General features: G+C 36.9%; 1 protein-coding gene and 1 long non-coding RNA gene across 2 annotated transcripts; one reads left to right on the top strand and one right to left on the bottom strand.

Moving 5' to 3' along the window:
• Positions 1–1,085: 1,085 nt before the first annotated feature.
• On the bottom strand, positions 1,086–20,865 carry LOC103514081 (amidophosphoribosyltransferase). The gene is given in 11 exon segments (XM_026827131.1): positions 1,086–1,174; positions 1,991–2,111; positions 2,262–2,483; positions 2,937–3,064; positions 6,622–6,810; positions 11,681–11,701; positions 17,312–17,570; positions 18,318–18,466; positions 19,355–19,476; positions 20,066–20,232; positions 20,727–20,865. Coding segments are annotated over 10 exon segments (1,443 nt in total). The 5' UTR covers positions 20,224–20,232; positions 20,727–20,865; the 3' UTR covers positions 1,086–1,100.
• LOC113469433 lies at positions 3,373–5,554 on the top strand. The gene is made up of 2 exons (XR_003392852.1): positions 3,373–3,567; positions 5,312–5,554. It is a non-coding gene; the product is annotated as an uncharacterized LOC113469433 (long non-coding RNA).
• Positions 20,866–21,124: the final 259 nt, after the last annotated feature.

Raw genomic sequence — 21,124 nt, 5'->3', positions numbered from 1 at the left:
CGGTGCGTTTCCACTCTCTCGGAATTTGCCGATCGGCAACATGATCTCTGACCGGGCACCTATTGACAGGAATCCGCCTGATTCTGAAGATATCACCCAGCCGTCCTCTGGAACATAACAGTCAACGTGTTAAATTTTATAGTTAAAAAGATCTTGAGGATCAATTTGTGAATTTTCAAGTGGTTTTCCTTTATGTTTGTGCGAGTACGGTTAATAGTCGAGTTGGTTAACTAGGTACTTTAAGAAGAATTAAAACACATACATACTTTGGTACTAGTGAAATATCCCATTATCTCATTTTACTGACCCAAGAGTTAGATTAGCATCTCAATTTTTTAGCCAGTCTTTCGAGATAAAGTTTCTACGCTTTGTTTTTGTTGGAATTTCTACCTTATTTATGTTTACTGTAATTCCTGTAAATGATTGAACTTTGTTTTGACTGTTAAAGCTATAGGGTCTGAAAGCTTATCTTCCCTTAGTAGGTATATTTTTACCGGGCACCTATTGACAGGAATCCGCCTGATTCTGAAGATATCACCCAGCCGTCCTCTGGAACATAACAGTCAACGTGTTAAATTTTGTAGTTAAAAAGATCTTGAGGATCAATTTGTGAATTTTCAAGTGGTTTTCCTTTATGTTTGTACGAGTACGGTTAATAGTCGAGTTGGTTAACTAGGTACTTTAAGAAGAATTAAAACACATGTATGTATGTGTTTTTTTTTATTTTATTTTTTTTATCTAAGTAAATAAAAAAACACATACATACTTTGGTACTAGTGAAATATCCCATTATCTCATTTTACTGACCCAAGAGTTAGATTAGCATCTCAATTTTTTAGCCAGTCTTTGGAGATAAAGTTTCTACGCTTTGTTTTTGTTGGAATTTCTACCTTATTTATGTTTACTGTAATTCCTGTAAATTATTGAACTTTGTTTTGACTGTTATAGCTATAGGGTCTGAAAGCTTATCTTCCCTTAGTAGGTAATTATTATTTAACCTTTTAAAGTAGGTACCTAATTACTATTTATGTAAATGGTTATTGGCTAACGGATTTCTTCCTGTTTTAAAACATTGTATGGTGCTGATTACCAACACAAGGTCATAAAACTTTCATTTTAAGCTGGACTGCTTGCTTCAAACCCTCTACGGAGAGGTATTGTAAACTGTCCGCTCCTGTGGGAAACAAAATTGCGTAATTATAAGTTTTGCCCTATGTTTTGAAGTATGTACACTCTACCTTGTTCTTTGCTGCTATACTCATGAAAATAATGTTGTTGTAAAATTATTCTGTATGTTCAAGTGAATAGTACTTTCTTTGTCTTGTGCTGACAGTATAATCAAGGTATATTCTTTTCTATTCTTGCAATCTTATTTATTAAGCTGTGTCCACACATGGTCGATCGACGAAGTCAAGAGGTGAATCAATGTTGTCGAGGCAGTGTGGACGGTTCAGTCGACATCGATTGACGGCCGGCCGGTCGACTATGTGTGGACACACCTTTACAAACTTAGTCACAACCAATATAGTCGGTAAAGGCATTCGATTCGTAACCAGGGTCTTTTAGTAGGAATAGGAATATATCCTGTTTTTTATACAGGCAGAATGAAACTGAAAATCCTTTTACTTCCGCAGTTTAAACAAGTTATTAGGTAGTTTCCTTGGGAAAGTTTACCACCAGAAGAGTTGTATTCGATTATGTGAAATTTAATTCAGTCAAACATGGCTGAACCAATGAGATTCCGCTTTGGACGTAAACACAGCGAAATCTTACAATCTCATTGGTTCAGCCATATTTGTAGGTAGTTTCCTTGGGAAAGTTTACCACCAGAAGAGTTGTATTCGATTATGTGAAATTTAATTCAGTCAAACATGGCTGAACCAATGCGATTCCGCTTTGGACGTAAACACAGCGAAATCTTACAATCTCATTGGTTCAGCCATATTTCACTGAATTAAATTTCACATAATTGAATGTAACTCAGTCTTACCGCAGTGTTGTGCAAGCTCGGAGGTGTCCATTCTATTAGCAATCAGCTCTTCACTGGTGGGGATGTTGATACCCATATAACAGGGATGATGCAGTGGGGGTGAGGCTATTCTGACGTGAACCTTTTGGGATTAAATGAAATTCAATTCGATTCATTAATGTGAATAGTTAGCTCAAATCATAGACCCAGGCATTTTCGTAAAAGCATAGTCTCATTTTTTCACTTTTGAAAAAGCTATCTGGCTAAACCTAACCGAAATATAGGTTCTTACCTCAATCGCGCCTGCATCTCTCAAGAGTTTGATAATGGGCCCAATTGTGTTTCCACGCACGATTGAATCGTCTACTAATATCAGTCTTTTTCCTTCGACATTTTCAGACAGAGCGCCAAACTTCTTAGCGATGCCGAGTTGTCGCAGTCGTGAAGATGGTTGAATGAAGGTTCGCCCAATGTATCGATTCCTGCACAGGACCTCCGCGAAAGGGATTCCAGTCTGTGAAGAAATGAGGTAAAGTTGCATTATTTTTTATAGGTATGTCTAATTTGATTTTTCCCCTTAAATTCAGAAATTTAAATAAAATTCTATGCCTCAGATGGGATTTGAAGCCATACTATTCTTTAGGCGAGCGCCTTAATCTCTACGCTAGGTACGAAACCAGATCTTTAAAGAATCAAAATGAAATCTAGGATTTTTTGTATTCTAGAGTTCATAACAAATTTGTTTACTAAAATGAGTCAGTAGAAAAATAGTCCAAAAGCAGAGTTGGGCGGAGAACATAGCGCATTGAGCATCGACAAAGTAGAGTTAAGTGAAGACTTCAAGCCGTATAGAACTGAGAGCAAAAAAACTCTATGCTCTTTTTATTTTTAAAAAAGATGAGTGTTTCACCGCCGTTTTTATTATTATTATTATTATTATTTTTTTTTTTTTACCTAGGGGTCTTACCTCTCTTGAGAAGCCATGGGCTGCAGCAGTTCCAGACTCCGGGACTGAGCTGACTATGTCCGCCTCTATATAGGTTTCCTTGGCCAGCATTCTACCGCACTGAAGTCGGACTGAATACACCATCTGACCTGCACAATTCCTTCACACTGACTCTATCCGTACTTAAGTAGCCGGATAGAGATCTTTTCTATCCGCACTTAAGGAAAGACGTCTTCCGTACTCAAGTAGGACTAAAGTTATTTGCGATAGTCGGACTAAAGTAATTAGCTATTAATGCTTAAGTAACGGATTGAGTTTGTTATCCGTACCTACTTGAATATGTATTGGGAAGAGATATTATTTTGTTCAAAGGGTACAGATATTCAAAGGAAGAATATTTTTCATACCCCTTCCCTTACAAAAGCATCTTAGTTAACCCTTTGGTGACCGATATAATGCTTAAGTAACGGATTGAGTTTGTTATCCGTACCTACTTGAATATGTATTGGGAAGAGATATTATTTTGTTCAAAGGGTACAGAAATTCAAAGGAAAAATATTTTTCATACCCCTTCCCTTACCAAAGCATCTTAGTTAACCCTTTGGTGACCGATGTAAACTACACTTTACATCGGTCACCAAAGGGCTAAAAGGTGTTATAGTTATTAGTTATTTGGGATTTATTTTTACTTTTTATCTAAAATTCGAGATATGATAGAAACCTGATCTCTTTGAACGATTGAGCAACATTTCAATAACATTTGGAGATCATGACCAGTGTCGGATCAATCATATGACAATATGGGCAGATGCTTAGGGCCCTGCCCTTTGGACACTTTGCTCTAGAAATACTGGCTGGGGGACTTTAAACAGGGAGTATACCAGCCTGAATTTCCCATTGCTAAAGAAATGGCAAAGATTGAGTGTGAAGGGCATTTACTTGTAAAATTTGTAGCCAAAACCAAATGTCAGCCCAAAGCAATCACCCTAGTTAGGGTTGATTGAGAAGCTGAGGAATAACACCAACCTTGTCTGTACATGGGAAAAGGTGAAGATGGGAAAGAACAAGGAAGAAGAAGAAGAAGAAGAAGAAGAAGAAGAAGAAGAAGAAGACTGACAAACAAAATAACTAACACATCTCCCACACCTTTTTATGTAGAAATTTCTATGATTAGATTTAAATGTCATATAATTAAGTATGAACATGATCTCAGGATGATTTTAAAATAGATCGGACTTTGTTCTTTCAGCTGATTCCTGGTTTCAAAGTAGATGAATTCAGTCATGCCTTTCTCCCTAGACAGCTACTTTCTAAAGACAGGTCCGACGAGTTTAACAGAAGATAAACATTTAATAATAACAATAATAGGCGCGGTTAACGCCGTAGGCGTTCTCTACCACCTAACCCTTGGAGCTCCATTATTATGTGCCCACATTCTCAAATAAATGAGGATAAAATTCCATGCCTCGTCTGGGACTGAACCCACGCCCTCCTCTTTACCAAGCGAGCGTCTTGACCACCACGCCACCGAGGCAGGTGTTTGACGTAAATTACTTTACAATAATATTCAGGTGGCTGGTTTCATTTACCAGTCCAATTCCTCAGGGTATTCCCCAGTAAGACATGCTGTACAGTGACCGAATGAGCCTTCAGCACTGTCGACTTTCATTTTAAGCTGGACTGCTTGCTTCAAACCCTCTACGGAGAGGTATTGTAAACTGTCCGCTCCTGTGGGAAACAAAATTGCGTCATTATAAGTTTTGCCCTATGTTTTGAAGTATGTACACTCTACCTTGTTCTTTGTAGCTATACTCGTGAAAATAATGTTGTTATAAAATTATTCTGTTTCAAATGGGTGCATCAGACCTTGTTTAGACTGCGGAAGTAAAGGGACTTTGCAATCTCACTCTGGCAGTATAAACAGGGTCTTACAAGGTAAAGTCTTTTCTACCTTGTATGTTCAAGTGAATAGTACTTTCTTTGTCCTATGCTGACAGTATAATCAAGGTATATTTTTTTCTATTCTTGCAATCTTATTTATTAAGCTGTGTCCACACATGGTCGATCGACGAAGTCAAGAGGTGAATCAATGTTGTCGAGGTAGTGTGGACGGTGCAGTCGACATCGATTGACGGCCGGCTGGTCGACTATGTGTGGACACACCTTTACAAACTTAGTCACAACCAATATAGTCGGTAAAGGCATTCGATTCGTAACCAGGGTTTTTTTAGTAGGAATAGGAATATATCCTGCTTATACAGGCAGAATGAGATTGAAAATCCTTTTACTTCCGCAGTACAGAATTTTTGTAGAGCAAATTTTTTCGAGTGAATACATTTTTTTAATTAAAATTTTATGCTGATTCCAAAAATTAAATAAAAAATAAGGGCTAAAAGGTGTTATAGTTATTAGTTATTTGGGATTTATTTTTACTTTTTATCTAAAATTCGAGATATGATAGAAACCTGATCTGTTTGAACGATTGAGCAACATTTCAATAACATTTGGAGATCATGACCAGTGTCGGATCAATCATATGACAATATGGGTAGATGCTTAGGGCCCTGCCCTTTGGACACTTTGCTCTAGAACTCTAGATATTCTGAGATTTTTGAGCTAAGTACAAATTTAGACAAGTAAAATTGTTTAGATTATACTTGAGGTCCTTAAAAATGAAAAATGGCTCTACATGATGCCGTTTATTTCATTCCTTAATTCCCAGCCGTTTCTGAGATATAGGCGTGGTTCGCAAATCACGAACCACCCTGTATATTCTGAGAATTTTGAGCAAAGTACAAATTTAGACAAGTAAAATTGTTTTGATTATACTTGAGGTCCTTAAAAATGAAAAATGGCCAGAGTACCGCGACTTTTTCATCCAGCACTGATGATGAACGTTCCAATAGAACATTTACCTTTGTTCCAGAGGCTCTGTAATTCTCTGTAACTACTTATCTCGTTACGTAAACCGCATTGTCTTATCGAAATTTAATTGTGATGAGAGAGAAAAAAAACTAAAATTGAAACGTTTCCTTTTAACAAAGCAGTGGGTCCTCATTACGTAAAGTTATCATTGCTTATCTCATGTAAAGAGAACCGCATAACATTTCTCCTCTGATCGATAAGACAACCAGCTTGGAACTATTCAAGCCTGTCAAATATAAAATGTTAAGGACCTTTTTTTAAGGCCTGGTTCACATGAGAAGCATTTCTAAGTAAAGTTATGGTTGCAGGTATTAAATGCTTATCATGTGAACCAGCTCTTATGGCCGGGATCAAAGTTCAATGGTTTAATAAAGCAAAGGATTCAACATCACCAAACTGAAACAACTAGCCGGGTAAATTTTTTTATCGGTTGTTCAGTTGACTTGAATATTCTCACGCACCAGTTGATATTTACTCATATCTATCTAGGCCGGGGACCACGAAGTAAGTTTAAACTCGGTTTAAGTTGAACTCTCGGATCAAGCAATCTGATTGGTTGGTTAAAAAAAAAAAAAAAAAAAAAATCAGCCAATCAGATTGCTAATTTGTTTGTTTGTTAAAAAAAAAAAAAAAAAAAAAAATCAGCCAATCAGATTGCTTAAACCGAGTTTAAAACTTAAATGGAGTTTAAAGTCATTTTAGATTTTGTGGCCCCCGGCCTTAGGTTAAACGACTGTGAACCCGGCCATTTTAAGAAATAAATTAAGGAAATACACGCAACCCTCAAAGATGCTGTCGGATCGTGCGAAGTACACGTATTCGAAGATACAGAAAGCAGGCGGTTTGTCATCCGGTCTTCTCACGATGGAAACAGTTTTGATCCCGGTCCTGGATACCTCGAGGATTTCTCCCGGATAAACTTCCCGCACATACCGGGCACCTATTGACAGGTTTTTTTAACGATTTTTGTCTTTTTTATAAAAAAAAAAAATGTGTTGGTTGACAAATGGCACCCTTTTTTGTAAGCCCCTAAACCGTGGACAAAGGGGATTGACGGATTGGTAGTACATGTTGATACAGAATTGGTTGAAGTTACCTATGATTAAAATACGAAGAATTTTTATGAATTTGGTCTCTAATTGTATACCACCTACCTTCTCGAAATTTAATTATGTAATACTTGTACGTACCTAAATTTGTTATGCAACAACGATTGCATATCATTTGCAAATAAAGGTCGATCTTTTAGACTTGGGTCGATGATATAATACCTCTTTACGTGAGAACTCTACGAAGAATTTTTATGAATTTGGTCTCTAATTGTATACCACCTACCTTCTCGAAATTTAATTATGTAATACTTGTACGTACCTAAATCTGTTATGTAACAATGATTGCATATCATTTGCAAACAAAGGTCGATCTTTTAGACTTGGGTCGATGATATAATACCTCTTTACGTGAGAACTTTGTGTGCTTACATAATTATTTCAATCGAGTGGGGTATTATTGCTGTACCATACTTATAAAAAATACCTAAATACTTACTCTGGGTAAATTTTGTGCTTGAGTAAATTTTCCATACTCAAGCATCCAAACCGGCAAAAGCCCCTTAAAAAGGCATGTGGTGGTCTTGCCTCGGATAACTATAGTCACTTATTCACATATTCTACACGTTTTGTTCAACTAAAGTTACGTTATTGATTTACGTACCGTCAAAGCTTTTTTCGAGACCCCAAAGTTTTACATATTAATAATGAATTTTGCTTTTGCGCCCCTTAAAAAGGCATGTGGTGGTCTTGCCTCGGATAACTATAGTCACTTATTCACATATTCTACACGTTTTGTTCAACTAAAGTTAGGTTATTGATTTACGTACCGTCAAAGCTTTTTTCGAGACCCCAATGTTTTACATATTAATATTGAATTTTGCTTTTGGTTCTTTCAGAATATAAAATTTGCAAAATAGTAGAGTCACCATGTCGGGAGAGTTTGATTTGACAAGTAAGTTGCTTTCTATTTTCACTTGTAAATTGTAATTATTATCATTTATTTTATCCATGCTTTAAACATCTGAAAGTTTTTACATTCGACTCTTTCACCTGTCAAACACATACCTCATAATCATAACCTTTCCTTTTCTTATAGTCACTTATTCACATATTCTACACGTTTTGTTCAACTAAAGTTACGTTATTGATTTACGTACCGTCAAAGCTTTTTTCGAGACCCCAAAGTTTTACATATTAATAATGAATTTTGCTTTTGCTTCTTTCAGAATATAAAATTTGCAAAATAGTAGAGTCACCATGTCGGGAGAGTTTGATTTGACAAGTAAGTTGCTTTCTATTTTCACTTGTAAATTGCAATTATGTATTATCATTTATTTTATCCATGCTTTAAACATCTGAAAGTTTTTACATTCGACTCTTTCACCTGTCAAATACATACCTCATAATCATAACCTTTCCTTTTCCCTTTCAGAAAATGTTGGCGATTTGTTAATCGAGGGTAAGACAAAGAAGATTCATCTTCTTAAATCAGACCCTAACACTGTAGTGGTTATTAACAAGGACAGAATCACCGCTGGTGATGGAGCTAGAGCTCATGACCTGAAAGGAAAAGCAGAGATTGCTACCAAAACCAACACTTTGGTGTTTGACATACTGAATGCTTCTGGTAAGTTATCTACTCAAGTCAGCTCATACCACAAGTCTTCAGGTGGGATTTACGATTTCAGATTATCCCTTCCTTTTCCCTTTCAGAAAATGTTGGCGATTTGTTAATCGAGGGTAAGACAAAGAAGATTCATCTTCTTAAATCAGACCCTAACACTGTAGTGGTTATTAACAAGGACAGAATCACCGCTGGTGATGGAGCTAGAGCTCATGACCTGAAAGGAAAAGCAGAGATTGCTACCAAAACCAACACTTTGGTGTTTGACATACTGAATGCTGCTGGTAAGTTATCTACTCAAGTCAGCTCATACCACAAGTCTTCAGGTGGGGTTTACGATTTCAGATTATCCTTTACAGATGAATCATGTTGTAATTAGGTATGTTGAGGTGACAACACGGTGAAATTTTACGACTTAATCAAACATCTCCTCTAGTAGGTATGCTACGTCGTTTTGGCAACCCAAACTTTAGGATGTGGGTTCGATCCTGAGCAAAGGTTTCATTTTTGAAAAACACGAATTTCATTGTAGGTCCCATATAAAACAGAAAGAGGACCCGGTAGAAGAAGGATGTCTTGGCTGCGAAATCTGAGAACTTGGTTCGGGGAAACCTCAACAGAACTGTTCTGCACAGGAACAAACAAAGTGAAAATTGCCATGATGATTGCCAACATTCGAAACGGATAGGCACCTCAAGAAGAAACAGAGAACTTACCATTCGTCTCAGTCGATCTGCGTATAAATCTCAATAACTACGTGTAAACTGAACTTACCATTCGTCTGAGTCGTTCTGCGTATAAATCTCAATATTTTTTTTTTTTTTTTTTTTTTTTTTTAAAAAACATTGATGAAAGAGGACACATGCATTGTTTTCCTTTCTTACTTACAAAACATTTTGAGACTTGATTTTTCTTCATTAGTTCTTTAGAATTATTATTTATTTGTTACTATTCCTTCTCGGTAAAATGTATTTCTATTTTGTTTTGAAAGCAATAGACATTGTAACAACCAAGTGCAAACGTTAATGTATATGATACATCTTGATTTGTACCCATGTTTAATATTAGTTTTTAGGTGATTCCATTTTAACTGTAAAATAAGGATCTGTTCTTTTTCACCCTTTAATTTCGATTTTACAATTTTAATTTGATATCATAAAATTTATTATTTGTGCTATGTCATGTCATTGCTTATCACAAATCAGCGCCCCTCATAGTTTTAGATTAAATTACCTTCATCTTAAACAATATTTATTGTACTTATAATGCCACCACTGGTCATTATTCACTCATGAATAACAAATTGGACCGTTTATGTACTAGGTAAACGTTTTTTTCTACCCCTTTACATGGGATGCTATAAATTTTATATACATATTTTGTTTCAATTATAAATTGTAATATTGAAATCTTCAAATTATAAAATGGATTGAGTGAGCGATAAAACAGATTTGAGATTAATTAAGCACAAAACCTTGTAAATACTTTTTTTCTTCTTCTCACCAACGTTTCTCTAGAGAAGCCTGACTTTCTTTAATTTTTTTAGAAATAGAAACTATAAAATTCTTGTTGTCTGTCAAGATTTTTTATTAACGTTTTAATTTATTATCTATTTATTGTTAATGTTATCTTTAATTTCTCCTTAATTATTTATTATTTACTCTTTCTACTTTTTTATAAAAGAATAATAATATTAATAATTATTTGTTAAGTGTATATCTGAAGTGTTCATAGTAGATGTAAATTTTGTACATTTCCTTAGTCAATCTGGGGGTATGGTGAGTTTAAGATTTATTTATTTATTTTTATATATATAATTATGTACTTAATTTAGAGAATAGCCAAGTATTGCTTTGGTGTGAGTGTCAAGAGGTAATGATATCAACTTTTCATAGTGTTATGCACTCACTGGTATTCATGAATAAAGAATTGCTTTTTGCTATCAAACAATCAGACAGTTCAAGTTCTGTTGGCATAACATTGAAAGCTATTGCACTCAAGAATGTTATCAAACAGCTGTAACTACTCGTACATTAATTGCAAGCACCAGCAATCTTTTTCCTAGCCTTTTCCTACTGAAATAGGGTCGGCGTGGGAGCACCAGCAATAAAATATACCTATGTTGTCGCAGTCGTGAAGATGGTTGAATGAAGGTTCGCCCAATGTATCGATTCCTGCACAGGACCTCCGCGAAAGGGATTCCAGTCTGGGAAGAAATGAGGTAAAGTTGCATTATTTTTTATATGTCTAATTTGATTTTTCCCCTTAAATTCAGAAATTTAAATAAAATTCTATGCCTTAGATGGGGTTTGAAGCCATACTATTCTTTAGGCGAGCGCCTTAATCACTACGCTAGGTACGAAACCAGATCTTTAAAGAATCAAAATGAAGTCTAGGATTTTTTGTATTCTAGAGTTCATAACAAATTTGTTTACTAAAATGAGTCTGTAGAAAAATAGTCCAAAAGCAGAGTTGGGCGGAGAACATAACGCATTGAGCATCGACAGAGTAGAGTTAAGTGAAGACTTCAAGCCGTATAGAACTGAGAGCAAAAAAACTCTATGCTCTTGGAATACCGAGTGTGCCCAATGCCCAAGTTACCTGAAAAGGAGACACATTTATTAAAACATACAAAAACAGAGATGAGTATGATAAAAATACTTAAAATGGAAGTATCTAATATCTGTTTGAGTGAAGGAGCTTGTGATCGGGTCTTTCACAAGAACCCTAGCACTCGGAAAAGTCCGACATTTAGGTAGTTACAGTTTGAAGGACGAGTTTCTGACGGAGTATTCTGATAGTTCATTTTTGAGATGATTTTGAGTATTTATTTCTTCTTCAATATTACTTCTAAAGTCCAGTTATCCTACCTAGTGACTAGCTCGATGGTTTTTCTTGGTTATCATTATCACAATTGACTCTCAGCGTGAAAGTTGTTCATGGTTCCAGATTGCTCATAATAGATAGTAGAGAATTTCATTCAGACTGTCAAAGAAGAACTATCCCATGTGATCTAGGGAATTATAGGGTAACCACTTAGTAACAAGGAATAGAATCCCTTTGGCTCTTACCTTTCAGTTTCTTGAGGTTCTCATCATTGAATATGTTGCTGATCATTCCCATTCCTTTCATAATGTTGAATCTTCTAGAATCTATGCCTTCACTTGTCACTATTCCTGCACTCTCTTGACCTCTGAAATCGAACACTTGAAATAAGGAGAAAAAGGTGATCTAAATTATTATGCCTGTCATATTAAACGATAAAATTAGTATTGATTTGAAGCATCTTTTCATGTACACTTGTACAGTCGAAACTGTCTAAGTGGGAATCCAAGGGACCGACAATTTTTTCCCACTTATTCAGGTTTCCCCAGGTAAAAAAGTGTCCTACTTAGAGAGGTTGCCATGAAGGGGCCACGATTTTTTTTTCCCACTTATCCAGGTTTCCCAGGTAAAAAAAGTGTCCTACCTACTTAGAGAAGTTGCCATGAAGGGGCCACGATTTTTTTCCCACTTATCCAGGTTTCCCACTTAGACAAATTCGACTGTACCTAATAATAATAACTCAGCTAGAACTAGACGTCATTCAAGAAAGCTATTTGAAGAAAGAGCTAAAAAGGAAATCAGAAAATCTAAAAAGAGCTAAAAAGGAAATCAGAAGTGTATACAGGTATGTGAGAATTGGAGCTCGCCCCCATCTCCCAAACTAAACAGAACTCAATAAATTGAGTTATTAGTTAATAAAGAAATAAATAAATATTTCGATAGGATGAGGAAAGTTGTGCGATGTTTTTATATGATGCTGATGGCTAGGTAGGTTGAAATGATAAACATATACTTCTTCACTATTTGTAAAATAGGTATTCTGGGTTTTTATTTCATTTTCATTTTACGGACTAGTCAACCTACCTAGTCAAGATGGACCTTCACAAAGTTACAGAATCTTCAATCTATCATGTGATGCTGATGACCACGTAATTCTTAATACCTAATAATAATAGACTCTTGAGTGGAAGGTAACCACTAGGCGAGGTTAACGCCGGTGGCGTTCTCTACCATCTAACCTTTAGAGATCCATTATAATGTGGTCAAATTCTCAAGTGAATGAGGATAAAATTCCGTGCCTCGGCTGGGATCGAACCCACGCCCTCCTGTTTACCAGACGAGCGTCTTGACCACTACGCCACCGAGACAGGTAATTCTTACCCCTCTATCGTCCCATGTTGTTGTTGTTGTTGTTGTTTCCTCCGCGCCCACCACGCCTTCATTCTGACTGAATGTTCAGACTTTCTCTCATGTGCCCATTTGCCAGTTTTACCAATGACACTTCTGGGGACAATAGTAGTTAGAACTACGCTCACAGGTAATTCTTACCCCTCTATCGTCCCATGTTGTTGTTGTTGTTGCTTCCTGCGTGCCCACCACGCCTTCATTCTGACTGAATGTTCTGACTTTCTCTCATGTGCCCATTTGCCAGTTTTACCAATGACACTTCTGGGGACAATAGTGATGAGAATAGTTATAGGCTTGGTTGTTGTTGCCAGCCTAGTCAGCTTGGTTGGTAGCGCGTCTGCCTTGTAAGCGCTAGGCCGCGGGTTCGATTCCCGCCCGGGGCGGATTTTATCCTGATGGGATAATAATAATAATATTGAAGTTTATTTTATATCACATTAACAATAAAATGTTCTTTTGGAATAAATCCCTTTAAGTACTAGAGTACTTTTAGGGAATGTTCGTTCCTGGAACGGCTGGCTTTCTTCTGTCTCATCTTCCTTCTCTCTTCGATTTCGGGACAATAGGACCTCACAAGTTACAGTCAAACCTCTTAACCCTACCATGCGCAAGATCACCGATTTTGCTCAACTTTTAGTATGTTATAGGTCTTGACGAGTACAAAAAAGAAATCAAAGACAAAAAAAAACGCAATTTTTCACCCTCTTTTGGCCAATTTTCAATTTGTGCCAATTTTCAAGACCTAAAAAATGGCGGTTCGACCTATTTTCATGAAATTCTTGGTGGTTGTTAGGGGATCCCAAAACGGATATTTCCAACCATTTCCCGATTTTGAAAATTTGGACCAATTGCAATACTTTCATTACTAGTATAGCTCCGCTATACTGTAGTAATAGAAAGTAAAATCAGGTTACCTTTCTAGGGTTGAATAGGAACCCCCAAATTGTGACACACCTTGTTAAACAACATAAAAAAGTAAAAATTATATGTTTGAACTTGATCCGCCTACCAGGACCGGTTATTTTCTAAAGGACAGGATAGGACAAAGCCAGCCGTTCCGAGAACGAACCTTATCTGTTAAAGTTTGCTCTGGGCGGGAGTCGAACCCAAGATTATTAGGCTAAGAGACTTACCTTGGGCGTTTTAGAGGAATCATCACCGTTATGCTTTGAACTGAAAAAACGGATATTTCCAACCATTTCCCGATTTTGAAAATTTGGACCAATTGCAATACTTTCATTACTATAGTATAGCTCCGCTATACTGTGGTAATAGAAAGTAAAATCAGGTTACCTTTCTAGGGTTGAATAGGAACCCCCAAATTGTGATACACCTGGTTAACAACATAAAAAAGTAAAAATTATATGTTTGAACTTGATCCGCCTACCAGGACCGGTTATTTTCTAAAGGACAGGATAGGACAAAGCCAGCCGTTCCGAGAACGAACCTCATCTGTTAAAGTTTGCTCTGGGCGGGAGTCGAACCCAAGATTATTAGGCTAAGAGACTTACCTTGGGCGTTTTAGAGGAATCATCACCGTTATGCTTTGAACTGAAACAAGAGACATTTTATGTACATAATAGATCAGTTGCGCTTACTTGGGTGATATTTCAAAGTCATAGAGCAGGAAAAATGGGGACCAACGGAATTTTTCTTTTTCTTCTACGACTTCTAGATCCCGAGATAAATCGATTTAAAAAATACCGGTAAATCGTGAACTTTGACGTCACGGCATACGCTCCCGTAGGAGAAGACGTTACATCAAATGTCCTGAGAAAAGCTCCCTCGCAGGCAACGCATTAATGTGTTTGTGCGCATACGTTTCTGCGCAGTTCTTTCTGCTCCCGACACCCTGTATAGGTCTGAGTGAAAACGCTTTTCAAGGTAACGGCGTATGAGGACAAACACTGGTCACTTTATTATTAGTTCGAACAAAAATAGATACAGTCGAACCTGCATATAATTATGAGAATCCAGGGGACCATCATTTTTTTTTTTTTTACTTTCCTTATCCTATAGGAAGGAAAGTAATTAGTAGGTAATGTAATCTGGTCAAACTAGTGCCAAAACACGTTTTGAGCTCCTTAGAGCCTAAATCCAAAATTTCAGCCATTGGTACGTGTGTGTCTGTCTGTAAACAAAATATCTCGAGAACGGTAAGAGCTAGAGACTTGAAATTTGGTAGGTGTGTAGCTGTCAAATGTGACAAGGATGCAACACGAAACTCTTGGTTGAGGCAAGTTAGAGAGATTTGTAAAAGTTACGGTACACCCAAACAAGCAGAATTTAGTAGGATAAGGAAAGTCGTGTGATGTTCACAAAAGATTTTTTTTTTTCAATATCTCGAGAACGGTAAGAGCTAGAGACTTGAAATTTGGTATGTAGCTGTCAAATGTGACAAGGATGCGACACGAAACTCTTGGTTGAGGCAAGTTAGAGAGATTGTAAAAGTTACGGTACACCCAAATAAGCAGAATTTAGTAGGATAAGGAAAGTCGTGTGATGTTCACAAAAGATTTTTTTTCTTGAAATTTGGTATGTAGCTGTCAAATGTGACAAGGATGCAACACGAAACTTTTGGTTAAGACCGGTGCAACGGTTGGCGGCATTTTGGTTGAGGCAAGTTAGAGAGATTGTAAAAGTTACGGTACACCCAAATAAGCAGAATTCAGTAGGATAAGGAAAGTCGTGTGATGTTCACAAAATATTTTTTTTCCTCTTATATTTAGGTTTCCACTGAATCCAGTCAAACCAAACTTGACCAAATCCTTCTCTGTTTTTCTCTAATATCTCATTCGCTCCAAGTCAGAGTGCAACGGTGATCTGTCTATTAGTTAGAAAACAAAATCTCCTACTATTTTTAATATTATTTGACATAGTTACCCAGTACAGGTGCGGAGTTAGAAGCGGTTGAAGTTCGGCTCTTATGGGTGTCTAGTATTTGCACACAGGAAACATTTTGTTCTGCAAGAGCTGCGCAAATGTTGTGAAACAAATTCTTCGAATGTTGAGCAACTTAAAAAACTAGGGCACACTCATATAGGTAGCAGTGTTGGAAGAATTTCTCCTCTCCAGTATTGCCTTTTGTTTTATTTTCATCTAGTTATGCCTAAAAGGTCTAGATAAATATATGTACGTACCTATTATTTTCCTTTTGGTTAAAATATTCAAGTAGATAAATAAAAGTATCTATTCAAAATGGGTTGAAGTTCGGCTCTTATGGGTGTCTAGTATTTGCACACAGGAAACATTTTGTTCTGCAACAGCTGCGCAAATGTTGCGAAACAAATTCTTCGAATGTTGAGCAACTTAAAAAACTAGGCCACACTCATATAGGTAACAGTGCTAGAAGTCTCGAAGAATTTCTCCTCTCCAGTATTGAATTCAAAATGTAAACTAAAATAATGGAAAGTAATAAAATAACGAAAAAATAAGAACTCAGAGAGCTCAAGGAAAGACTTGAAAGAGAAATTTATTTGAATGACCAACACAATTACAGATTACCTAAAGAATTTCAAAAACATAATACTTAATACAGTTTTTTTTCCTATAATTATTTTAGGAGGACTAACATCTTGCCCCCTCGAACATCTTTACAGTAACCTATCCGCGTACCAACCACGCGTAGCGTTGTTTCCGTGATCAATTGGGAACTTTCTGTCTCCGCTCCTGCGACATTCTGCTGACTAGTGGTGGTATGCTGAAGGTCGATTTGATCGCAACTAAAAACATGAAGACATGTATTTTTAACTCTTGTTCTGCATTGGTCTGACGTAATTAACAGGAAATATTGCAAAAAAAAGAGCTGTCTTCTTTTTCTTCTTCTTCTTCTTCTTCTTCTTCTTCTTCTTTTTCTTCTTCTTCTTCTTTTCTTTTTCTTCTTCTTCCTCTTCTCCTTCTTCTTCTTCTTCCGCTCCTTTTTCTCCTTTTTATTTTTATCCTATAGGAATGAAAGTAATGTAATCGGGTCAAATTTCCGATGGTCAGTTTTTAGTGCCAAAACACGTTTTGAGGTCCCTAGAGCCTAAATCCAAAGTTTCAGCCATTGGCCCGTGTGTATGTGTCTGCGTGTCTGTCTGTCCGTCTGTAAACAAAATATGTCGAGAACGGTAAGAGCTAAAGACTTAAAATTTGGTATGCAGCTAGTATGCAACTGACAAGGATGGAGGTCAAAAAATTTTATTTAAAAAAAAAAAAAAAACTGATTTTCTTGAGGAACATAATTATCAGGGGCTCCTCTGGGGTCATGCGATTACAATGTAAGAAGTTCAGCAAGTTGAATTTTCAATGAGATAAAAATTGAAAAAGTCTAGGACAAAGGTCCTGTAAAAGTGACCTCGCAAAACTGACCTTCAATAAAAATCGGCACGTGTCTCATTTTGTTTACCCAAGTAAATATTAGAGTTCCTGTTAATTAATCTAAATTCTGTTGAAAAAAAAATCCCTTATTATTGGATAGGTATCTCTAAATGCCAATAGAGAGATTACGTTTAAATATTCGATACATTTCTGTCCTGAGGGAGGAGCTATTATCACATTCCACAATTTTATTTTTTTCATACCTGTGCTCTGGGAGCCCTTCATAGGCAATATCTTCCCGATACAAAGTGGCCGATTTCCGTACGGATCTCTGACGGCAAATACGCGATCCTTTTCCATAATGACTAGCGAATAAGATAGAGGAGTTAGCTTCATGAGGTGGGTAATTCTAGCAGGCCAATCTGGGCCATCCCTCTCACCATCAGGGGGATTCAGGCATAGAGCTTGCGTGATGAGCTCACTATCTGATCTGGTAGATAGACCCACTCCTCTTGATAACACCTGAAATTGAAAGGAAATAGTAAATTAAAGGTAAATGTAACTCAAAAGGTAAATTACAGATGAATCATGTTGTAATTAGGTATGTTGAGGTGACAACACGGTGAAATTTTACGACTTAATCAAACATCTCCTCTAGTAGGTTTGCTACGTCGTTTTGGCAACCCAAACTTTAGGATGTGGGTTCGATTCTGACCAAAGGTTTCATTTTTGAAGAGCACGAATTTCATTATAGGTCCCATATAAATTTCAATATCTAAACAGAAAGAGGACCCGGTAGAAGAAGGACGTCGTGGCTGCGAAATCTGAGAACTTGGTTCGGGGAAACCTCAACAGAACTGTTCTGCACAGCAACAAATAAAGTGAAAATTGCCATGATGATTGCCAACATTCGAAACGGATAGGCACCTCAAGAAGAAACAGAGAACTTACCATTCGTCTCAGTCGATCTGCGTATAAATCTCAATAACTAAACTGAACTTACCATTCGTCTCAGTCGTTCTGCGTATAAATCTCATTAACTAAACTGAACTTACCATTCGTCTCAGTCGTTCTGCGTATAAATCTCAATAACTACGTGTAAACTGAACTTACCATTCGTCTGAGTCGTTCTGCGTATAAATCTCAATAACTAAACTGAACTTACCATTCGTCTCAGTTGTTCTGCGTATAAATCTCAATAGCTAAGCAGAACTTACCATTCGTCTCAGTCGTTCTGCGTATAAATCTCAATAACTAAACTGAACTTACCATTCGTCTCAGTCGTTCTGCGTTGACTATTTCTCCATTGTGAGCTACGGCTAGAACTCCATGAGCTGTATGAACGACAAATGGCTGACAGTTTACCTCCTCTGAGGCGGCGCTCGTGGAATACCGAGTGTGCCCAATGCCCAAGTTACCTGAAAAGGAGACACATTTATTAAAACATACAAAAACAGAGATGAGTATGATAAAATACTCAGAGGAAAATGAGTATGACAAAATACCTCCTGGAGGCTCTGGCCTGAGGGTAAGAAAGAGCTGATGAAGGATAAACAGGTGTACCGAAATCTGTCCAACGTCACAGCAGAAGGATTGAATCAGGTCAAGCTCAATTTCACATGGATTGCAGATACCTTAGCAAGTGTCAAGAGACCTACGGATAATTTGGTAAGTTCTTCTTTCTCATACTTTCCCGGGAACCCGCCCCTGGGTCATTTACATAATACAACCTTTTAGGAACCTACCTTTTAGGAATCGTCCCCAAAGATAACTTTCGCTCATTTTCACTCACTATTTCAACAACATTTTTCATTTCATTGAGACCTTGCTTAGACTGCGGGAGTAAAGGGACTTTTCAGTCTCATTCTGGCAGTATAAGCAGGGTATATTCTATTCTATTCTAAAATGGAAATATCTAATATCTGTTTGAGTGAAGGCGCTTGTGATCGGGTCTTTCACAAGAACCCTAGCACTCGGAAAAGTCCGACATTTAGGTAGTTACAGTTTGAAGGACGAGCTTCTGACGGAGTATTCTGATAGGTCATTTTTGAGATGATTTCGAGTATTTATTTCTTCTTCAATATTACTTCAGTTATCCTACCTAGTGACTAGCTCGATGGTTTTTCTTGGTTACCTATCATTATCACAATTGACTCTCAGCGTGAAAGTTGTTCATGGTTCCAGATTGCTCATAATAGATAGTAGAGAATTTCATTCAGACTGTCAAAGAAGAACTATCCCATGTGATCTAGGGAATTATAGGGTAACCACTTAGTAACAAGGAATAGAATCCCTTTGGCTCTTACCTTTCAGTTTCTTGAGGTTCTCATCATTGAATATGTTGCTGATCATTCCCATTCCTTTCATAATGTTGAATCTTCTAGAATCTATGCCTTCACTTGTCACTATTCCTGCACTCTCTTGACCTCTGAAATCGAACAAAGAAGCTACATTAACAAAGAGGACCTTTGTGAAATACTTCAAGTATGCTTTTTCCGAAGGCATTGTAATAAAAATATATTAAGGTGTGTCCAAACATAATCGACCGGCCGTCGATCTATGTTATCGAGGCAGTGTGGACGGTTCAGTCAACATCAATCGATGGCGACTGTGTGTGGACAGTGGACACACCTTTAGACTTTGTAATGCTCAAACGGATATCTTAGATGTAGGTAAACAATACTTATAGGGTATCTATTTTCTTCTGCCTGATAAACAACGAGAATAAATATTATGATTATTGTGCGAGCTTTTCTGATACTTTTTCCTCTCGCACGATGCATGTTTCACCCCTGGCGACTGTGTGTGGACAGTGGACACACCTTTAGACTTTGTAATGCTCAAACGGATATCTTAGATGTAGGTAAACAATACTTATAGGATATCTATTTTTTTCTGCCTGATAACCAACGAGAATAAATACCTATTATGATTATTGTGCGAGCTTTTCTGATACTTTTTCCTCTCGCACGATGCATGTTTCACCCTAGAGTCGTCTTATAACTACCATTTATTACCTGTGTTGCAGAGCAATGAGCCCCATACAAATAGTGTGAGCCACATCAATCTGTGTAGGCCAGGTGCCTGTTGAGACGCAGGCAAACACCCCACACTCGTGAGTAAGCCCAGAGACCACACTGCTAGATGCCTCTGCCATTTCTGTAGCCTCTGCCATTTCTGTGGCCTGGAAAAAATTTAAAAAAATTCCGTCAAACCAAGTTCGGAGGAATAAATTTCAAGTTGAAGGTAGGAGCTCTTATTGATCCAATCATATGTTCCTTTTGGAAATTCCCAACAAAAGAAAGTAAAATCCCATTTAAAAATAATAGGTATCTTATTCAAAATTCTTCAAAAATGTAATTTGATCCATTTACGTAGGCAAATTTTTAAAAAATTTAAAAAAATTCCGTCAAACCAAGTTCGGAGGAATAAATTTCAAGTTGAAGGTAGGAGCTCTTATTGATCCAATCATATGTTCCTTTGGAAATTCCCAACAAAAGAAAGTAAAATCCTATTTAAAAATAATAGGTATCTTATTCAAAATTCTTCAAAAATGTAATTTGATCCATTTACCTACGTAGGCAAATAAATAAATTAAATGAAAAGTTTCACAATTCTCATGCGAAATTTTTGAAAATTATCTTTTTACCAAAAAAATAATAGATGTGTAATACTTACTTGTACCGATCACTAGAATGTAACTATTCAGACTGTTGAACTGGCGTGAGTTGATAAAGCTAAAAACAAAATAATGAAACTGATTAGGCAAACACATTTCTCGGTTCAAAGTCTGCTTTGGTCAAATTCAAAAGAAAAAGCGAGTGCCTTTTGATGCACGTGAATCTGAAAAGCAGAAGCAACATTTAGGATTGAAAGGTCACGTTTATCATAGTCGCTAGTTTTGGTTTCTCTGTCGATTTCGGTTTGAATAGGAAAGTCTAGAAAGCCATTTGCCATCGACCGTCTAAAAACAAAATAATGAAACTGATTAGGCAAACACATTTCTCGGTTCAAAGTCTGCTTTGGTCAAATTCAAAAGAAAAAGCGAGTGCTTTTTGATACACGTGAATCTGAAA

This window comes from Diaphorina citri, unplaced genomic scaffold (genome assembly GCF_000475195.1).
Source record: "Diaphorina citri unplaced genomic scaffold, Diaci psyllid genome assembly version 1.1 scaffold1079, whole genome shotgun sequence".
NCBI lineage: Eukaryota > Metazoa > Arthropoda > Insecta > Hemiptera > Psyllidae > Diaphorina > Diaphorina citri.
Note: the sequence above shows the minus strand (reverse complement) of the source record. Positions and strands in the feature narration are given on the sequence as shown.